The sequence below is a fragment of the Passer montanus genome, unplaced genomic scaffold, assembly GCF_014805655.1.
Source record: "Passer montanus isolate IOZ18808 unplaced genomic scaffold, ASM1480565v1 scaffold81, whole genome shotgun sequence".
NCBI classification, from domain to species: domain Eukaryota; kingdom Metazoa; phylum Chordata; class Aves; order Passeriformes; family Passeridae; genus Passer; species Passer montanus.
The window spans coordinates 2,935,176-2,956,625 of NW_024373368.1; the positions used below are offsets into that span (position 1 = coordinate 2,935,176).

General features: G+C 38.7%; 1 protein-coding gene across 1 annotated transcript in view; it reads right to left on the reverse strand.

Moving 5' to 3' along the window:
• Positions 1-21,450, reverse strand: part of GTF2I (general transcription factor IIi) — a 69,029-nt gene that overhangs the window by 44,002 nt on the left and 3,577 nt on the right. Inside the window, exons 2-10 of the mRNA XM_039732894.1 lie at positions 16,406-16,511; positions 14,928-15,066; positions 7,352-7,486; positions 6,819-7,002; positions 6,603-6,631; positions 5,573-5,621; positions 4,836-4,879; positions 3,563-3,640; positions 473-532 (exon numbers count right to left, since the gene is read on the reverse strand). Of these exons, the coding sequence (XP_039588828.1) occupies positions 473-532; positions 3,563-3,640; positions 4,836-4,879; positions 5,573-5,621; positions 6,603-6,631; positions 6,819-7,002; positions 7,352-7,486; positions 14,928-15,066; positions 16,406-16,504 (817 nt within the window). The 5' untranslated portion in view covers positions 16,505-16,511. The remainder of the gene's footprint in view (positions 1-472; positions 533-3,562; positions 3,641-4,835; positions 4,880-5,572; positions 5,622-6,602; positions 6,632-6,818; positions 7,003-7,351; positions 7,487-14,927; positions 15,067-16,405; positions 16,512-21,450) is intronic.

Below are 21,450 nucleotides of genomic sequence, written 5' to 3' on the forward strand. Positions count from 1 at the left end.
TTGTTTATAAAGGCATTTCAGCTATTACAGAGTTTTGGTAAGGTACTGCTTTGACTAACACAGACTTTTGCATTTATTTATTTATGTGCTCATTCACTTCAAACTGAACTGAAAAGCATAGTTCAGTTGCACTTATAATTTATAAAGCAGACTTTTATTAAACTGTAAGTCATTATGAAACATACTGAATTTCTTGAGAAACATACCAATTTACACAAACATCTTTTGCTTTAGAGTGATCAACCTGATGCTCCTCTTTGAATTTAGAAAAGGAAGAAATTAAATTCCCACTTACATGTCTGTCTACTTGGACAGCTGGAAAGTAAAGCAATCGTAATTTTTATTTCTATTCATGTTCAAGTTCCAGTACCCTCAGTTTTATGGCAAATCAAGTAGCAAAGCTGTGAAAAGCAACACTCACACACTAATTTCTAAAACAGATGTGAGGAAAAAATACAAGCAAAAGATATACCTGTGTAACTTCTTTCAGGAGCAATTTTTTCTTCTATCTCTGATGTTTTGGAAGGGCCTGCTTGAGAACAGAAAAACCAGTTTTTAAGGGTGTCTCACAACAAACACATACTTCCAGCCCATACAGGAATTTGCCAAGTATCTTTTAATTTCCTATATTATGTGCTCACTTCATACCTTTTGTAATGTTAAACTTTGGAAAGACACTGTTAAATATTAAATATTTATAAAACCTTACTTACTTGTTTCAACAGACTAAAAATGGGGTTCCTGGCAGCACTGTGCATTTCTTGGACTACTGAACAGTCAAGAGATGCATGCTGAACAGCAGGTTTCAACTAATAAACTAATTTTTAAAAAGAAATGTTGATGCTTCTGCCTTTCTTCAATGATACTTTAATCAGCTATATCTTTTTCCTGTTCATTAAAGTTTATATTCCTAAGGAGTATTTGTATTCCTAAAGGAGTATATCTGTTCCAAGCCTCAGATTATATCCAGGTAGGAATGCTTGGTTTCTCCCCCTGGGCAGAGCATCTCACAATGGGAAGATGTAATTTATGAGTCATGCAGTGAGATTCGATGGCCCATTAACAGAGACAGACCCCGGAGTTATCAGGGATGAGTCATGGAGGAGATAAGGAACACTGCCCCACCTGCTCTAGCAGTTTATGAAGATGTAATAGAATACATTCTTTTGGTTACATCTTTGTAACTTAAGACAGTTCTAGAGCCCACTGACAGCAAACTGCCCCTTATTCTCTGTCAATACACCCACATGAAGTTTTAAATGGCTGAAGTCCTTATTTTTCAGTCATCTTACTGCGTACTGCTAAAACAATTCTAAATTTAGTAATTCAGTATTAACTTATAGCAACATCTAAATGGTGCAACCTTCAACCGAGATGAGAAGAACATCCACCTACAGATATAATTTTCCCTCTTTAATTAACAGAAAGAGGCAGTGTGCCACCCAGGCACATAGCACATTGATCAGCATTACAGTTCTTAGAGAGGAAGCACTTAAGAGAAAAAATACAACCATGAAATTTTATCAGTGAATCATTTTCTCCAGGAAGCCCAAGCAGATTGCTATCCTATAACACTAAAGTTGTTTCTTCTCAGAAATGGATAAGCCTGGCTTTTGCTGTAGGTTATTTTTAGCAAAACTTATCACCTTATCTGTTTTCTTTATTTTGTAGCAGATCTCTCCAAAGGCAATGCTGGGGTAAAACTGTCATTCCTCAGGAACACCCCACACAATAATCACTTTTTAAAGGTTCACTTCTTGTACAGCACCACAACCCATACACAAACATCTATGTGCCTCCAGAATTTATAGCTTTATAGTCTGGACACCCTTTGGCTTGAATCAGAGTGGTAGCTAGATGGAGAACAAATGGGAAGTTGCTTTACTTGTCTAGTCAGCATGACTTGACATAAAAGAGAAAACATCTTTAGCTCACAGCACCCCATCACTTCTACCAATATACTCAGTTCTGTCGTGCTTTAAATGCCATTTTGGACAACTATACAGCAGGCACAGACAAGGAGTTATCCATCAAGCACCACTTTATCAGAAAGAGATATCTATTTCTCTCCATCAATCAGAAGATTTAAATTTAGAGTTCTGTGAAAGACAACAGAAATCCTCCCTGTAAATGTGCTTAGACTTCACTCTGGAAGCATACTGCATGACTTGGATTTTTCAGCTGCAGTGCAATGGATACTATTTTGTAAAGAAGCTATTTCAGTGTAGACTCTCCTCAGATGGCATTGAGTTACACTGTGGGCTATTGGCCAAATTTGGACATCATTTGTATGCATGAAATGGGAAACCACAATGGGGATAAAAAGCAAAAGGATGAGAAGACTTGGCATTGCAAGGAACAATGACTAAGTTGTCTTCACACCAGTATCTACTTTTACTACATTAAATCATGCCTGTAAACGACTGATTTGCCTAGCCTGTAAGCCTCCAAGGCTAGGCAATGTACACATATGAAGAGCAGATAATCCTAACACCTTTCCAGTTCTGCACTCAAAGGGTGACACTTTGCTAGGCTATGGTTGAGATCTCTCTGAATGATGCTCTTATGCTTCTTGAGATATAAGTATTGATTCCACATCCCCATAGTTAGTTATTAAAGCACAATACAAAAGAGTCTCAAGAATCTTCTTGTCTGAACACACACAAAACGTTATCATAATAATATATAATACTACAAAATGAAGGGATGTGCTGTTTTGCACTTCACTGTTGAACATGTAACTGTCATTGAGAGATGAGTGGCAGCTTGCCCATGTTTCTTTGTATTACTCAACTAACAAAATGACAAGTACACATAAGTTGAAATTACAAATTTAAGGTTTTAGCTGTTTTATATTGCCATTTACAGTCACAATTTCTTAATTACCATTCATGTCAACATAAAGAAAAAACAATTTCTGTTTTCTCCTAGCTGAGGTGAATATGTAAGCTGGATACAAAGAGGTGAGGCAAAGCAACTGGGAGAAAACTTAAAACATACATGGAGGCTGAGCCATGGGCCTCATAAATATTGTTATGCTTTGTCCATATAAATAAACCTATCAATACAATTTTGACACATATTTTTCATTCCATAAAAGAAAAGTGACTGATACACTTGCAATCACAGAATCATAGAATGGCTAATTATATGATTCACAGTGTATAAAAGTTACTGAAATTTTAAACTAAAGAAAAAATTCAAGCAGTGTTCTAGAAAGCATCACTATAAAGGTTTATTTCCTGTTTAACAAAGTAATTGAATTATTGAATCTGCACATTGTACCCTCAGAAAAATAAATCAAGCAGTTTCAAAAGACTCCTGGAACTCCTTCAGGCCAAACACAAACATTTGCATTTGGAATGAAGTTGTTCTTTAGGTCTTTTGGTATTCTTCATAATAACTTGCATGATAGGCAGCATGGAAATGCTGTATCCTAACAGTGCTAAGAAATTGCATGTATAATGACCAAAAATTACTAAAAAGAGAGGCATGGAGGGATCAACACTTAGGCAACCAATCATTTCATGAGATAAACACTTATGAAAATTAGTAGAATTACCTGAAGTATTGAACTGATAGTAGTTAGGATCATCTCTTTCCTGCTTCATTGTTACTGTTGACATTTTGGAAGAAATTCCTGTAGAAGCAACAAAAGAATCAAATATGGAAACCAATAATAAGCAGATTCTTTAAACAAAACAAACAAAAGCACCCACCATGATCCTCGTTTGTCTCTATTAAAAAAAAAAAAAAAGAAGAAAAGAAAAAAAGAAAAGAAAAAAACACAAAACATTACACATTTGTTAAGCTAAAATAATGGTAACAAAGTGACCTGCTGGTTTCTTATGTTTCAGTTTGGTCAACCCCAGAAATAATCTAGGATTAAATACCTCCCTACAAACTAGGCTTCCCTGAAGATGCTGTCTAAGATCTGAAGAATATTTTTTAAATGGGCTCCTTCCTCTTTGCATGCTACCACAGGAAAAAAACATATTTTATCACTCATTGTGCTGAAAGTCCTGGAAAATCTCCTGCTCATTTTTCTGTGAGAATTACTTAAAATGTCTAAAAAGCAGCACTAGAAAGAGTCTGGGACTCACTTGATAAAAAGTTCACGTTAATGCTTTGTGCATGTTAAGCCAAACATAAACCACAAATTTAAAATTGTGACGCACAAATAACAAGAGCAGAAAGCTGGACTACGTATGAAAACTTAATTCTAATAGGAAAGTGAGCAGTGCAGCTCAACCCAGCAAAAGGGAAAGTCACCAGTTTATCCCCCAGCACACCTGCTGCCTCACTGGCTGTAATGGGATTACCCACGCTTTTATCTCACAGCACACACTTCAGCATTAGTCTGCCACAGATCACAGTGCCTTGGGGAATCATCTGCTACCTGCAGAGCAGCTTAGGAATGATCTGGCAATTTTTAAATAACAAATAACACATCTTGCTATTTATGAACTCTTTACTTCTATTTTAGCTAGAAAATAGATATTTTTTTCATTTTCAATATTTTAGGAATATTAACAAATAAATTCTTCTCTAAATTACATAAAGATAAATTTAGTCTACAATGTATTACAAATGTTTGTAATTTGTAATTTCCCTCTTGAAATGGAAGCATTTGGCTAGGGTTTAATATTTTATAAAAACTCCAACTGAAAAATGGACAGTTTCAAGGAAAGAAACGTTTTTCTATCTCACCAAGGATGTCTTTTTGCTCCTTTTATTTGGAGCTTTTTTGCCCCCTGTCCTTGCTTAAGTTCAGTCTTCTAACAAAATCTGACCTTTATTTTTTGCTGCAAATTAAGACAAAATTTTGAACATACCAGAATCCTTGCTTGGTTCCGTTTTCACATTAACAGGAGGACAACTATAAAATTAAGCAAATCAAACAGAATGACATTATTAAAAACAAACCTTAGATTTCTGGGAAGTTCTTAAAGCTTTATAGCTTGTTAAGCAAAATCAACCTCTCAGAATTTTTTCTAACAAGAACATAAAATTAAAAACCCCTGCATATTGGTTTATCTGATTTTTTAAAACTGAATTGTCAGCAATTTCCTATTCCTACATTTTTTTGAGGCATACACAATATTCAGATCATGTTTAGCATTTAATGAGAGGGAAACACAGAAGTACATAAAACTGATCCCTGATTTCACATTAAAATTTTTTGACATATTACAGATATAATATCTTCATTTACTAATTTTTAAAAAAACACTTTTTTCAAATTGAGGAGCGGGAAGGAAGCAACATTCCATCTGTTCTCCCTCAATGCTGTACCATAAAATATGGCAAAATTATCCCTGATTAACAGACTGTGAATTAAGAACACCTATTTAAACTAAAGAGAAACTTTGCCATTTGTTTAACTTGTAACAGTTTCCTCACAAATAATGCCCAAAATAAAGAAAAGATTGAGCTTCATGATTTTTATAATGCCAAGCAAGCAAAACTTATTCAAAGGTCAGCTGGGCAGAAAAAGCACATTGAGACAAAGATAACAACATGAAAATAGATAGTTGATTTTAAAAAAAAATCAACATTATTTTAAACTCACCTTTCACATGGGGGTATAACTGAAGGTGAAGGATCTGTCAACTCAGCTTCTGAAAGTTAAAAGACAATATTTTAATTTCCTGTACTCCATTTACTTTAAACTCAAATTGAAAATATAACACTGATTTCACAAAGCAAAAGCCTGTGCACATTTTAAAAGCATATGTGCATATTTTTGTTATTTACAGATAATGAAAGATCCTGTTAAACCATACTGAGAGAAACAGCTTTAGAATGTCACTTAGTACACTGAAAACCAACCTTGTATTTTTGATAGAACTATATTATTAACAGAATTCTGTAATATTCCATCTCTAGTCCTCAACCCGAGCATAGGCATCTCTACTTTTACTCATCAAGCATCAACTGCTAGCTCTTTCACTTAAAAAATGAATCTTTTCCTTTTTGACTACATTCCTACAGAGATTGCTTCATCATTTTCATAAAACAAATCCCCACTCTTATGCATTTAGCAAGTAAAGGAACATGATACCATAAAAGAAAGAAGAGAAGGGATTTCTCCTAAGCTAGACGTGAATCTCTCAAGTTTTACAATACTCACTCTAGCTCAGAATTTTTCATATATAGAGGCTTTCATAGGAACTACAACACCTAGCCACTTCAGAAGATTAAGTTACTTTTAAAAATTAAATGTAACTGCCAAAATCAGCTGGGTAGTGGAACACAAGCACTAGAATATCTTGGCATCTTCTAAAAACTGAAAGCAGTCCTTCCTATGTTCATTTCTTCTCCTAGGATACTATACAATTCACATTAAATTAATACTAAGTATAAAGATGAAGAAGACAAAGACTGACACAGAATGAATTATCTCTCATGAGTTGCTCCTGCCAAACACATAAAGGGAAGGGTTTTATATAAGAAAGGGTTACTTATAAGTAAGGCAACTCACAGTCTAGAAATTTCTGCAGTTTGCCACTTCATTTACATGACCAAATACTCTACATATATTGCTACCTAAACTCAAATTCCAATCTTTTTCTGTTTAGTCTGAATAAGGATTAACTTACCGATCTGTTTCTTTGGTTCTAGGATAGGCCTGTGAGGAAATATGGGAAGAAAAACTCAGTTTCAGCAAAGACACTGTTAATTACTTGGTAGTGTACATTAGAGAATTTCTGTATAAGAGAAGCAGTCTGCAGTGTATTTAATTAAAAATTAAAATTAATTTTACTTAAGTACAAAACCAAATTGGACAGACCAGCAAAAGAAAGAGAGCGAATAACCTGTTGATAATAAATGAGATCTCTGATTTGTTTTCCAAAATCCATTTCAGGGTGGAAAGATCATAATTTGATGGATGTTTAACTGTGACTCCTTCAGGCAGGCCCTGCACTATCAGAGGAGACTGGTTCCTCTGAATCTCTTCATATGGCACAGATACTGCTGTTGACTTTCCTAAAGCTTTTCCTAAAAAAAAGAAGAGGAGTTGTTGTGATGTTGAGTTAGCAAAAGAATGAGTCCCTCACAAAACTTTGTAACTTTGGAGAGAACTGGGACAAAAGCAGTGTGTGGATGTGAATCTTCTCAGAAAACCAAATCCTGCTGGCACTAATATGCACTGTGCAAAATCTCAAATCACATCCCACAAAACACATCCAGAGGAACCACTATATGTGTATTTTTTAGGAACAGCTACTAAACATGTCTAAAAATAGCAGTGTAGTTGGAAGGCTAAGACCATGCAGTTTTTTCCTCCCGAATGGAATAAAAATTTAAAAATCTAGAACAGCTCTTCAGAAGAATTTAAAGCACCCACCATAGGAAAAGCAGAAAAACTCCTCCACAGACATTCTAAGAGCCTCCAGCTCCTCAGCATCCACCGTCTTTCTGTTTACAGGTGCTGCAGTCTTTGTTTTCTGCAGTTCTGGAGGCCTGTCCTCTTCTGTAACACCTGGCAGTTATTTATAAAAATAAGACAAGCATAAAATAGTAAGTTATTAGAAGTGCCTAGTCCCACCATTTTAGATATTCTCAAGCAGGAAGTCTGCCAGGAAATTGCAAGAACTGACTTGTATTAGAAGCAAATGCACACATCTATGTACACAAGCAATGAGCAAATTTAAATTTACACCAGAATTAATACATCCTCACTACAATCTTGCAAATATCACCCCCTGAAGAACATGAATGACAAATTAGGAGACATATCCAAGGAGGATTTTTTTGGCATGGAGAGATTGAAAACACTATTAATCTCACAGAAGGATAATACAGTAAAAAAAAAAAGCTAAACTGCCAAGAAAAGAAGGATCAACAGAGTCACTAAGGAAAAGGTAAAATGCCAGTGTGAAGGGTCCCACAGCTCTCCAGTGCTGTGCATGTCATCTTATGCAGCAGTTCTATCATGTCCTGGTTTATTTATTCTGTATGTGCTTTGCAGAACATTTTACAGAAGGGATCTGACTTTTGCCATGACAGCTCATCTCTTTCAAAGGACATTTTAAGTACACACCTCCTACTGCTGAATAAGAGAAGCTACAAACAAGACATCATCACGCAAACAGAGAAGATTTCAGCCCTACATCTTGTTCCAGTCTCTGAGCAGAAGTCACTGCAAAATGAGTGAGGAAGTAAGAACACTTCCAGTATTAAAAAGCAAAGGGAAGAGATGGTTTCAGGTGGCAGCCTTCCTTTCTCATAACTCAATTCTTGCTAAGATTTACTAAGAATCATCCAGCAAAACCAGAGGCAAACAACAGAGATATGCTTGCCTACCTTGAAGGAAAGGCAAGGCAGATCTGTGTTCCTTTGTGCAAGAGCATGATCAGTGCTGAAGCTGTGTCATGACTTCACCACGAGCCAGCACAGCAGTAAGCCTGAAACACTGCGATGTGCATCACCAGGACTGCTGGCATCAGAATTCTACACTGACACAAGAAAACAAGCATCAGTTTGAACAACTGATTATAAATGGGCTGTGAAATGAGCTGAAGCAGCAATGCTTTTAGTAAAATCACAATTATCATCTTAAAAACTCGTATTTTCACTTCAAAGAGAATCTCATCCTTCCTCTGCAGATCATACGTCTGCTTCATGCTCTGGAAGCCCACCTCCACATGACATTTAGCTTGCCAGCTCTTCAGGCCTGAAACTTTTGCATTCTCTGCAGTATGACAGGGCCTATCAAAACATGAAAAATAATGCAAAACTGGGATATTGTTATATACCTGTAACACAGGTGGTTAATCAATGACAGCATTTAAGATTTGCCTGTGGACTTGGGATAAGACATCAGCTTCCATTTACAGCTACATCTAATGCAGCTTTTTGAGTGGGCATTTTTCCTATGTAAGAAATCGATTCACTGAAAATGTCTTTACTGCCAGCAGCTTCAGAAAGTGTACCCACACTTTCTAAAAATAATAAACAAACCAAAATTAAGATGACAACATTGCCCTCTTCATATGAAAATGAAAAGCAGACAGAAAGGTGGAGAAATTTTCTTTCATAACTAGAAGACAAACCCTTATGGGTTTTTTTCATTACATGATTTTTATGTGTTTTCTTAAGATCACATTATGCATCTGCCTCTCTAATCCCTCCCATAATTGTTGGCTGATTTTAATCAAGACTCACAAACAAGATTAAGTTTCAAATGCAGCAAGATTTGTAACAGCCCTGCACAACTGATCAAACCTAGCAAGCATTCACTCCTGGCACTACCAATGGACACGAACCCTTGGAGGCTACACAACTTCACAGGCTCCTCCAAAGCCCTTGCCACAATTACTGGAACCCCAAGCAGGATTCGGGCTACATCTGGGAGGGCATGCCTGGGACATATGCACCAAGATCTGGTGCAGAAGAGGGATGAGGGGGCGATATTTATGGCTCATGAAGGGGGAGGGATGGTTATATGGTAAAAGAATAGCATTCTGCACAGTTGTGAGCATCCTGTGGAATTAATTTCACTACTCCTCTGGATTCAGCAGGACTACAACTACACAACTCCCAACAACTCTCATTTTGCTTCAGTGTCTTATTTTCTTCAACTGTCCAATGTTTTGGTTCTTCAGAATATCCTTCCCTCCAGGTCTGACAGTCCAGCATACCACTTAGCTGGAAAAGGAATCTGCCAGCTGTCCCCGTTCTAAGAACAAATCCAGCACTGTCCTCATCTCACCAAAGAGTAAGAAACAAAGAAATCAAGCTTTAGCAGAACAACAATTTACTTAATTGAAACTTCCTCAAAAAAAAAAAAACAAAACAAAACAAACAAAAAAAAAAACACAAAAAAAAACCCCACCCACAAAAAAAACCAAAAACACCTGAAGATGAGATGCTCAATAGACTATCTGGTATCTGAAGCTGACAGATCTCAGGACTCTTCTAGCAAAAGAACTGTCAGTCCCATGGCAGTTAAGGCATCTTAGAACATCAGAAGGTTTTTAATCTGGTGTGTTTCAATCCCTCAGGGAGAGAAAAATAAGAAGTAATTTTAAGAATATGAATGTGACCCCTGCACAGACACTCTAAGAGGCAACTTAAGAGCAACAACAATCTTGTGACACCTCTCGTAAACATGTATTTCATTATTTGTACTTAAGGAAAACTACTGCAATGAAAGAGGAAAAGTAAATGGGAGCATATCTAAAAGCATTTTGCTTTGGTTATAATGTCATTCACTCAATTCATCTGTGAGCTTTTTAAGGCCATCCAGCTTTACAGTTCATGAAATTGGAAAATTTCCTCAAATTAAAGAAAAATAATTTTATAATTATCAAAGGATCACTTGAACCACACAAAAAGTCAATCACCTGAAGCAGAATTTAGGAGGCAGGAAATTTCAAAAATACTGACTACCTACAGTAATTTTCTGTTTGTTTTTGACTCTGAGGGAACAAGATATGTAGTTTCCAAGGAAATGGGACTGAACTTTCCCCACAGGTTTTTAAACCAGCTGTTAACTTCATACCCCTTAGCTGACTAGGCAGAGACAGAAAGGTTTGTGGCAATCAAGCCAAGCAACCTAGCTGTGCAAGTTACTCAGAAGGATGCAAAGACACAAAAGCCTAGCTGCAGATCTTCAAGCAGGTCCACAGTAGCCTAGTTTATGGGAAGAATCATTTCACTTGTCTGCAGATGATGGAATACATCCAAGAGGAAACAGATATTCACATACCAAAAAAAACATTCTGAGGAGCCAAAACTGAGCAATCTTTCCCATAAAGTCTGTGGAGAACTGCATTCCATTCATTCTTCCTGAGCAGCAGGAATGGCTGTGTTCTTACATTAATAACACCCAGATTGTGAGCATTCTTGAAACTACAAGTTCTCACATGTGGCTGGGTGGACATGGAGGTACAGGAAAGAAGAATAGAAGACTCTGGCCCAAAGTCTCTAGCAGGACTTGGTCAAACTCAGGCCCATACCAGATGCACTCTTAAGATCAGTGCGGAAACCCAAGGCTATCAGAAGAAAAATGAAGGCTCCAAAAATAAAGCACCTATCCAAGACAAAACACCTACAGGTGCAAGATGGCCCCATCTCAGGCAAGTGAGCCCAAAGCCCTGGCACCACCAAAGGAAAAAGCAGCATGACTGGGAGAGCTGCCAGAAGTTGCAGAAGTAGCAGGATTAAGCCTCTCTGCAACCTACATATTAATGGTGTAGCAGCCAGTACCAGCAGAGACAACTGGGATTCTTGGGAAAGAATTGTCTCCTTGGCAGATGGGATGGAACACATGGTGCTGGATAAGTATCTTTCAAAGTCCAGAACAAGTGACCAAAAGTCAGGAAGCTCTTCTGAAAATTCCCTTCTGACAGGAAAATACAACCTGGGGAAAAGTGTTGTTCTGAAGTAATGTTTTCTGGAATTATCAACATCGTTCTCAGGGAGAAAGGAAAACTACTTCCAGCATCAAGGCTCTCCTGAAAGCATGGGAGATAACTTCATACCCCTTAGCTGATTAGGCAGAGACAGAAAGGTTTGTGGCAATCAAGCCAAGCAACCTAGCTGTGCAAGTTACTCAGAAGGATGCAAAGAGACAGAAGCCTAGCTGCAGATCTTCAAGCAGGTCCACAGTAGCCTAGTTTATGGGAAGAATCATTTCACTTGTCTGCAGATGATGGAATACATCCAAGAGGAAACAGATATTCACATACCAAAAAAAACATTCTGAGGAGCCAAAACTGAGCAATCTTTCCCATAAAGTCTGTGGAGAACTGCATTCCATTCATTCTTCCTGAGCAGCAGGAATGGCTGTGTTCTTACATTAATAACACCCAGATTGTGAGCATTCTTGAAACTACAAGTTCTCACATGTGGCTGGGTGGACATGGAGGTACAGGAAAGAAGAATAGAAGACTCTGGCCCAAAGTCTCTAACAGGACTTGAAGTCAAACTCAGGCCCATACCAGATGCACTGTTAAGATCAGTGCGGAAACCCAAGGCTATCAGAAGAAAAATGAAGGCTCCAAAAATAAAGCACCTATCCAAGACAAAACACCTACAGGTGCAAGATGGCCCCATCTCAGGCAAGTGAGCCCAAAGCCCTGGCACCACCAAAGGAAAAAGCAGCATGACTGGGAGAGCTGCCAGAAGTTGCAGAAGTAGCAGGATTAAGCCTCTCTGCAACCTACATATTAATGGTGTAGCAGCCAGTACCAGCAGAGACAACTGGGATTCTTGGGAAAGAACTGTCTCCTTGGCAGATGGGATGGAACACATGGTGCTGGATAAGTATCTTTCAAAGTCCAGAACAAGTGACCAAAAGTCAGGAAGCTCTTCTGAAAATTCCCTTCTGACAGGAAAATACAACCTGGGGAAAAGTGTTGTTCTGAAGTAATGTTTTCTGGAATTATCAACATCGTTCTCAGGGAGAAAGGAAAACTACTTCCAGCATCAAGGCTCTCCTGAAAGCATGGGAGATGTGCACTTAGTGAAACCATAAAAGCAACGACTGACAATAGTTGACCTTGTTCACACAGATCTATGCTATAATGTTCTGCAATAATCATAACGGAAACACTGTTTTCAAAGTTAGTATTTTTTAATCCTATCAGCCTGACAGTACAAAAACACAGCCCAAGAACAAGTATCTTGTAACTGGAATAAAGCAAAAGGTGAGGATTATCAAAACTGATGTAGGATTTAAACACAAGCATGCATCTATAGAAACCACATCTCATAAAGCCAAATACAAGCATATATGAGAAGCCAGTGCTTCCCACAGTACAAAATCTGAAACAGAGATCTAGCCAAGAGATCAAACGGCAAATCCCCGTAATTTCAGATTCCCTACTAATACTGTGTCCACTACACAAAGTCCCTGGTGTATCAGGGCCCATGATACCACTGTACTGGCAATAAAACATAGTACCTAGGATGTCAGAGAAGTCACTTAAGCAACAAAAACAAAAAAAGCCACCAGGTGAAAAATGGAACTCCCTCCCCAGTACTCAGATAGCAGTTTTCACAAACAACAGTATATGAAGATTGTCCCTGTAAAAAATGAACAAAAAAGAAAAATAAATTGATTCATCTTATACTTGATTCCTCAACTGGGTTACAATTCTACATTTTGATATCAGTTATCTGTTACAACCCAACACTGTGGTGACTTTCCTTTGAGTAAATATGTGCACAGAAAGTCACTGTCCATGCCAGTAGGACAAAAAAATCCCAGAGCCCTACTGTCTGAGGCTTCAAGATGTGGCTGGGGGTGTGTATCCTATTGCCATCTGTCAGAGGTGGGGCAGTTATCTTCTGTTCACTGGGCCACCTGTTAAAACCAGGTGGGGCAGTTTTCTTTATCTCCCCCACAGGCAATCCTCCCTCCTCTGCTGTCCATGGCCACTGAGTGTCCCTGCAGGGCTGATCAAATTCCAGCATCCCATGGGGAGATGCTCCGCCCAGGGCAGGAGCCAAGCATTCCTACCTGGATCCAATCTGAGCCTGGAACAGCACAGCAGCCTTTGCCCACTGCATTCCCAGAGGAGCAGCTTTCTCCTGCCCTGCATTCCCAGAGGAAGAGCAGGCCCATCTCCAGCAGCCCTGGAGCTGCAGAGGAAAACTCCCCCCTTGTGCAGGATCCCTGCTGCAGCAGAAGCACAGCTGGCACTGCAGGAGGGCTGAGCCCCCATGGGATGGGACTGTGCCACCACCCTGACCCACAGGGGGCCAGGGCCTGCTCTGATCTCTGGCAGTGTTTTTTGGGGTTTTTTTTTGTACTTTTGTATTTTAGTTTTTCCTAGCAAAGGACTGTTATTCCTATTCCCATATCTTTGCCTGAGAGCTCCTTAATTTCAATATTACAGTAATTCAGAAGGAAGGGGGTTACATTTTCCGTTTTATGGGAGGCTCCTGCCTTCCTTAGCAGACATCTGCCTTCTTCAAACCAAGACAGATAGCACAAACAACTAACCTTGAGACAAGCCTCAACCTTGAGACAGAGCCAAAACAATTTTATGTAGCAGCAAAAGCATTTTTGGGAGTAAGTCTTTCTATTACAGACTAAACGCAGTTGCTTTCCAAGTAGTATTTAACTGGACAGTTTTTTTAACTCCTCCTCAGACTGATTCTTCTATCATACCCTACCTTTGATTTCCATCTTCTCTCTTTCTCTAGGCAAATAATTTTGTTATTTATTAGGCAGCATCCACCACCAACACCTTCCTAAATGAGTGCATCAATGCTCCCCTAAATCATCACTGAATCTTTGAAACCTATCCCTAAAAATACTGTCCTGTATGAATCAATTAATCAAGTTTTGTTAACACGAAAGTTCCACTGTTTTACTGCAAAAATGAAATTAAACAAAAAACACACCCTAGATGTACTTAAAGCAGTACAAAAGTAATGCAGATGTAATTTTAAGTCATTATGGTACTACATACATGTACTTCTGTCTACTAAATAAAAGTGATATAAAATAACTACATGAAAAAATACTATCTTGTCAAAATTGTGCATCTGCTTCAGTAAAGCATGAACTGATCTGAAGAACCAGGATGATCTGAGTCGACAGAAGTACTTCTCTACCTGTTCAGTGCTCTCCTCACTCTTCCTGAGTGGAAAAATTTTGGAGGAGAGGATACAAAAATTAACACATACTAGGAAAAGCAAGATGTATTATAAGAGTGGACTGTCTAATACTTCTTATTGTACTACTTTTCACATTATCTAAGAAAACAGGAAAGTTTCCAGCCATTGTAGAAATAACACTACAAACAAGACCCGTGTTACTGCTCATTTTACAGCTTGATTTGCATTAGCTAACAAAATTATAGCACACAGCCATGAAAGACAGAATTTTGCTCCCAAAATTATCAATACTATGCAATATACATTATGCAGCTTGTGACATACAAAAATAAAACATTGAAACTTACAGTATTCAATAAAATCCGTCTTAAAATCTTCCCTAGAGTTGACAAAGGCTTTTCCTCTTTCAGTTCCAACAACAAAAACATTTCTTGCATATACACCAATACAGGCAATTTCTGCCTTGGACTTGGAAAGTTCTTTACACTATAAAAAGAAAAAGAAAAAGCTTTTATTACCATAGTTAGATGCAGTTAATAAAAGTGTATATGATATCATATAAAACAATTACTGCTGCCAGCATCCACCCTTCAGAAGGTACTGTGAGCAACATAACATCAACCAGTAGCAAAGCACAATTTACACATCTGGAATGCTTTTCATCAGAAATCTTAAAAGCATTGTAGATTCATTAGTAAATTAAGACCTTGTATAGACTCAGATTGCATTGTTTTTAATTAAAATTATTTATTACATTAATCCATGTTAAATTACCACTTCCATACTGAGCGTCTTACTCCAACTTTCAACAAAGCATATAGAAGTTTTGTATATTCACAGCACAATTCTCACACACCATCTTCTGTTCAGAAAGGTGTGGTTGCAAGCAGGATGGCTCCCTGTAGACTGCCCTGTCCTGTCTGCTGGGCCCAGCCTCAGGTGAATGTCCCCTGAATGGAAGGATTGCACCATCCCTGCCAACATCTACATATATTCTGCCAGGAGAAATTTCTGGCAAGAATTAAGGCAGGAAGCCTATGGAGAGAACAAGAATCCCAAGAAAACTGTTGAGATGACCAAGTAGTAATCACAGAAGGTCAGTCTCTCCTAGGAACTAAATCAGAGATTGCTACAACCTATAAAAGCTAACAATTGCAGCATGGGCAGAAAAAGTGACACAAAGACTTTAAGAAACAAAGGGAGAAAAGACTTGCAATATACTGTCTTATAACTATTCCACTCAAAATTTCATTACTAAAAAGAAAACTCTTGCTTATCATTTAAAAATCTCAATTTTAAAGAAACAAATCTTGGACAGTGCCTCAATTTCAAGGAAATGTGACAGGCATTTCCACTCACAGCCCCAGCCAACTGTAAGCCCTGCCACACAATTTAATAACTTGTAAAAAACAGATGATATGCCAACAAAAAGAAGTATTTTCTGAACAAGTTTTGTTGAGTTGGTACAGCAGCTGAAGACAAGGCAGTAGCCTCAAAACCATTTATTCACTCTACACAACATATGACAAAGAACAGAACACACTCTTGCCTCTCAACTACGCTGTACCTAAGCAATCATCAAATACTTCCTCTATTTATCTGACAAAATAATTTTTAAAACAATCACCCCACAACAAGAAACAAGATAACTGATAGTATGATTTACCACAAGCAAAGATAGAATTATAGCTGGTTGGACAACATACATTATGGTACAAATACAACAATCCACCTTCCCTGCTGCCCAGTGGGAAGCAATATACTGATATAATCCTGCAAATACCAAGACACATCTATGATGCAGAAACGTAACTCCTCTACTAACCATTGACTCAAGTCCTGACATGAGGAATGTAACCACCATTCTGCTTTCCAAGGATTCCTCATCATGGATGGATGTTGCTGGAGCAAGAGTTTGAGCCATTTTACTCCTGTAAAATGAACAGAAAAAACCTTTTCAGATACATACAACAGTGCAAAAAAATGAAAACCCTTCTCATGCAAGCAATGAAAAAAAATAAATTAAAAATCCCATAGAACATAGCCCACTACACACAAGCAACCAAACACATAGGTAAATTAACAGGAGAAAGTGCTTGCCCTTCTTTCATGCTTCCTGCTGTTTCATCCAAAGCTGGAGCTAAACATAAGATAAAATGTTGTATCATGATCTGGCCACACACTATCTGTGCCCAGAAAAATGCATTTTAATTGATTAGCTGAATTTACATTAGTTTTTCTTTCTTAGTATGTCTAAATAAACACAGCAACAAACACTGCCATTAACAAACAAATGGCAAACTGTAATTATGACGCAGGTATGAGAACAACCTTCCATTATAACTATGATAGCCTAGCTCAAAACAAACAATCACCACTCTGCCCCAAAGACTACAGTATCAATAACCAGAATGTGACATTCTTATTTGCATATTCTTCAGTTGTGGGATTTACTCAAAGCTAAGTAGTCTCAACTAAGGTGCTAAAATTAATTACTAAATTTCAGCACCCCTTCTTTTCTGTAAGTCATTCAGGCCATTTTCGACCTACTTAAATCATAAGTAATAATCAAGATTTGTTTATGCTTCTGTTGTAGAATTGTTTATACAAGACTGATATATGAGAATGAAGTTTCAGCAGCTTCTAAGAGCACATTTTTCTATTGGAGTGTTGCAGCTTCTTATGTTTACACATATCTAGAGCAATAACCTGACATGCTTGCAGGAAGAGAGAACTGCTAGATAATTTAGCTCTAACAACTCCACATGCAAGTCAAGAAAAATCAACAGACAAGATGTAGCAGGTAAACAGGACATTTCATAGGTTGATGACATAGCTTCCTGCTCCTGTAGAACCTGGCCACACAATGTGGCTCAAGTTTTCAAAGCTGACAAGTATCCTATTACATACATACGTAGGTAAGTCAGGGCAGCACATTGCATGTGATAATGTGCTGTCTTTGGAGAAAAAAAGAAGACACTGTGTTGTTTCTAGGACTTAGAGCACTTCAGGCTACAAATCGGATGAGAGGGGGGAAAAACCATAAAGCCCAAATTATAAACAATGCAAACTCAAAACACATCTATCAGCCTTCTGGCTCTCAGGCACAAGGAAGCAAACTGCAATTTGGATGAAGTGCACTGTGGAAGAAGTGGCAGGGACTGGCATGGTCAGCAGGTGTTGGAGGATGCCAGTAACGAAGATGCTGAACACTGGTACCTGCTACACTGAGGAGGAGGCACACAGGTCCTTCACCAGGTCTAAAAAAGGAGCCAACTTTGAGAGTGAATATAAAGGAACAATTGTAATATGTTCATGGCTTCAGCAACCTGAGAGAGGGCTTATGGGGACGGATAGAGGCTGATGAGATTATTCTTCAGAGCAAGAGAGGCATTGCTTCTGGAATATCAGAGATAAAAGGGAGATTATGACATAAATAAATCTTTAGTGAGCCATGACTTGATACATAATAGAGTTCTCAAGCTCATCTTTGGAACTCCTTTAGGGTTGGGATGCTGACAGTGATTTTAAACATGATAGCTTTTAGACTTTCTGTAAAATGACACTTTAATAATCACAATATTAAAGATTAAATAGAAGATAACTACACATTTCCACTTTCTCCAATATCTCTATTCACTGTCTGATTTGCAAAGCTACCTTGTCCAGAAAACAGACCAAGGAAATTCTAGAAACCATTTGAAGGCTGTGGATGCACAGTCACATCAGAGAAGTGCCAGTTCAAGCTGCCTCCCCATGCAGTATTGCTCCCACCCCTGGAAGGTGATTTCTGACCCATAGGTGCAGAGTGGATCAAGCTAAGGAGTTTGTCCAAGGAATAAAGAAGTGCTCCACTGGACTGGGTCACAGCCTCAGTACCTCAGAATCACATCTGGATACCATCCTGGGGTGACTTTATGACGCTTGTATCCCCAGTTGTCTGTTCTGTTTATGCTGGATGTTAAGTTCTGCACCTTTAAGACTGGTTCTGAGAGCAAAGCGGGGGAAAAGAAGTGCACAGTTTGTTTTCAGAAACTGCACTTGCTCCCCGCATTCCTCCTCCTGGACTGTGCTGTCTGCAGCATGGACAGAGAGCAGGAGAGAGCTCTCCTTTGATTTTTAGGGTTTTTTTAGCTTGCTGAGGCAGTGAAGTTCCCTGGACTGTGGCTTATTGGGACATTGGCAGACACAAGACACCTGACGGACTTTGGACCTGGTTAGCATAAAAGATTTGATAACAGGATGCCTTGGCAATAGCAAACAGAACTCTGAGGATTAAATCAACATTGCAAGAAGATTCAAACAGACTAACTTACCAGAAAAAGAAAATTACATCAGACTTCTGCAAGCAAGAGATTTGTAAAATGCCTAATTTTGTTTATGGGATGATTAACCCAATCCTGATAGTAAAACATTATTTGCTTTCCTAAAATACTTTATAAGCATTTGTATCCCACAATAAATTCAAATTCTTTAACCATCACACCAAGTCCCCATCTCCCTCTCTTCATCACCAATAGTGGCTTTTCTTTTTCTTGGAACTGTACAAACCTACTCTGGACTAAAAACCCAGAAGAGCAGTGGGAGCTCACACCTGTGGCCCACCAGGGCTGGGACGCAGCATTTTCCAGTGCGGGAGGGACTGGTAAGAGACTGAGCAAGCTGAACTAAAGGACTTTCTGAATTTTCCATCTCTTCAGAACAGTGAGAAGTTTTATTGTTTAATATTATTCTTTTTTTATGCTTGTGAATACTTTGCTTGTTAAGCAAACAGTTTTTTCCACTTTTCTCCAAGGAAATCTTTTCCCGAACCAGTAGCAGGAGGGGCTTGAGTCTGCTTTCTGGAGGAAGCCTTTTGAAGCTTTCTCCTAAATTTGCCCAAAACCAGTAAAAATAAATTTTTTTGGCGCCCAATGTAGGGCTCGAGCAAGTGGAAAAACCCTGTACTGATTGCATTCTGGTTGTACTTACTCTGTATTTGAATAAAGCAGTCAGTAGCTATATTGCTTGAAGAGATAATGTCTCTCTGGGTGGAGGCCTTCATGCATCTCTGGTCCCCAGGCTTTTTTGAGTTTTCAACATCTTTTTGGCCCCTAGATTTATTTTCTTATCTGGAGATAGCTTCAGTATTGTCCCTAACATGCAGTTTTTACACTAGAGAGGCACAAATCAGAATAGCTATTTTGCTTGACATGGTGATAATGATTTATAGGGAGTTTGGAAAGGTACTGGAGTTTGCCCCAGATATATATGTTTTATGGTTTCTTTGTCCTATCCTGCATCCCTGTTCCAGTAGCATGTTTTGGGGGTTTATTAGTAATTGCACCCAGTTTATTAGAGGAGGAGCAGGGGAAGAGGCTTTTCAGCCTTTCCTTTCTTTCTTCTCCTTTGAATCGGTTACGTCACTATTTGAGAATGTTTTGTTTCCCCTGAATGTTAAAGAGACCACTTTCTTGGCATTTTATCTGGTAAACTTCCTCGGTATAGTCTGCAGCTTGTCTAGAATGAGGGTTGAGATATCCATATGAGCTGATGAAACTCCTGACCCAGGAGTAGACCCAGACATGGAAAATCCTGAGTGGCTTGGAGAATGGGAGGATATGGGCCAAACCCTGAAGAATTTTCTGACCCTAGAGCCTGGGACTTTTCATGTGAACAAATATAGAACTCAGCTGAAGTGCAGGAATACCTGAGGAGAACTACAATGATGAGTCTAAGGAGAAAAAGCTTATTATAATAAGCTGGGCCCTGGCCTATGTTTATGTCTTGGTTTGAAAAGACAGGAGCATACTCAGTTCTCACTTAAGCACAAGCCAGGACAGTTTATCACATGCTGCTAGATACTGCAGGGCAGCTGATAGAGGAAGGGGGGCAGGGAGATAAATCAGCAGCTACCACACTCACTCAGGCTACAGCCAGCACCCCAGCTAATCAGGTTTGTAGCTAAACCAGACAGTGAGCTTAAGCCACTGGCAGATGCTGCTGCAGGAAAGAAGCACAAAAACAAAACCAATCAACAAGTGGACAATTGTCTTGGGGGGAGAGTCAGATAACATTTTCCCTTTGCCTCCCTACACATGGTCACCCACAGCAGGTGCCATCTTGGAAAGAGTATTTCTGCCATTTTGGGTGCCTCTTTGTTCCCCAGCAGTTGGTGAGATTTAGCAATTTTGTAGCTAGTGATTATTTACTGTTATTTTTTTGCCTGTTCCTTGTTAGTAAACTGATGTTTTTCTACTTATCTCTACTCATATTCACTTTCTCCTTATTGATAAAAAGGGATTGATTGAAATTAAGGGGAGGTAACTCATTTAGAGTGTCTACCTTCTAAAATTAACTTAAATCAAGACACCAGAATTCCATGCCATCTAACAGTGACTTGGAAAACCAAATGACATCACCGAATGTCCACTCCTTCCTTCTTCCCCCTGCTCTGTATGCTGAGCATGACACCATACCCTCCAGGATGGCCCTGGGGTCAGCTGTCCTGGCTGTGTCCTCCTCAACTTCTTGTGCACCCCCAGCCTCCTCACTGGTGGGGTGAAAAGCAAAAAAATCCTTGGCTCTGTACAAACACTGTTCAGAGGTAATGAAAACATCCTTGAGTCACCACCACTGTTTCCAGCAGAAGTCAAAACCAGGGTCCTGTACCAGCTACTAAAAAACTATCTCAGCTAGAACCAGCACACCCCCAAGGTAAGGACCACGACAATACAGTGCTAAAAGTATCTCTGAATTTTCCTTTTAGAAGGACAAAACTAAAGACCAAATGTTACAACCCACCTCTGAAGGCAGGATAAATGAGGTTCATGTTAATAGAGCCCCTGAGGCAGATTAGACTGAAACAACAGTGAAAGATCAGTATACATA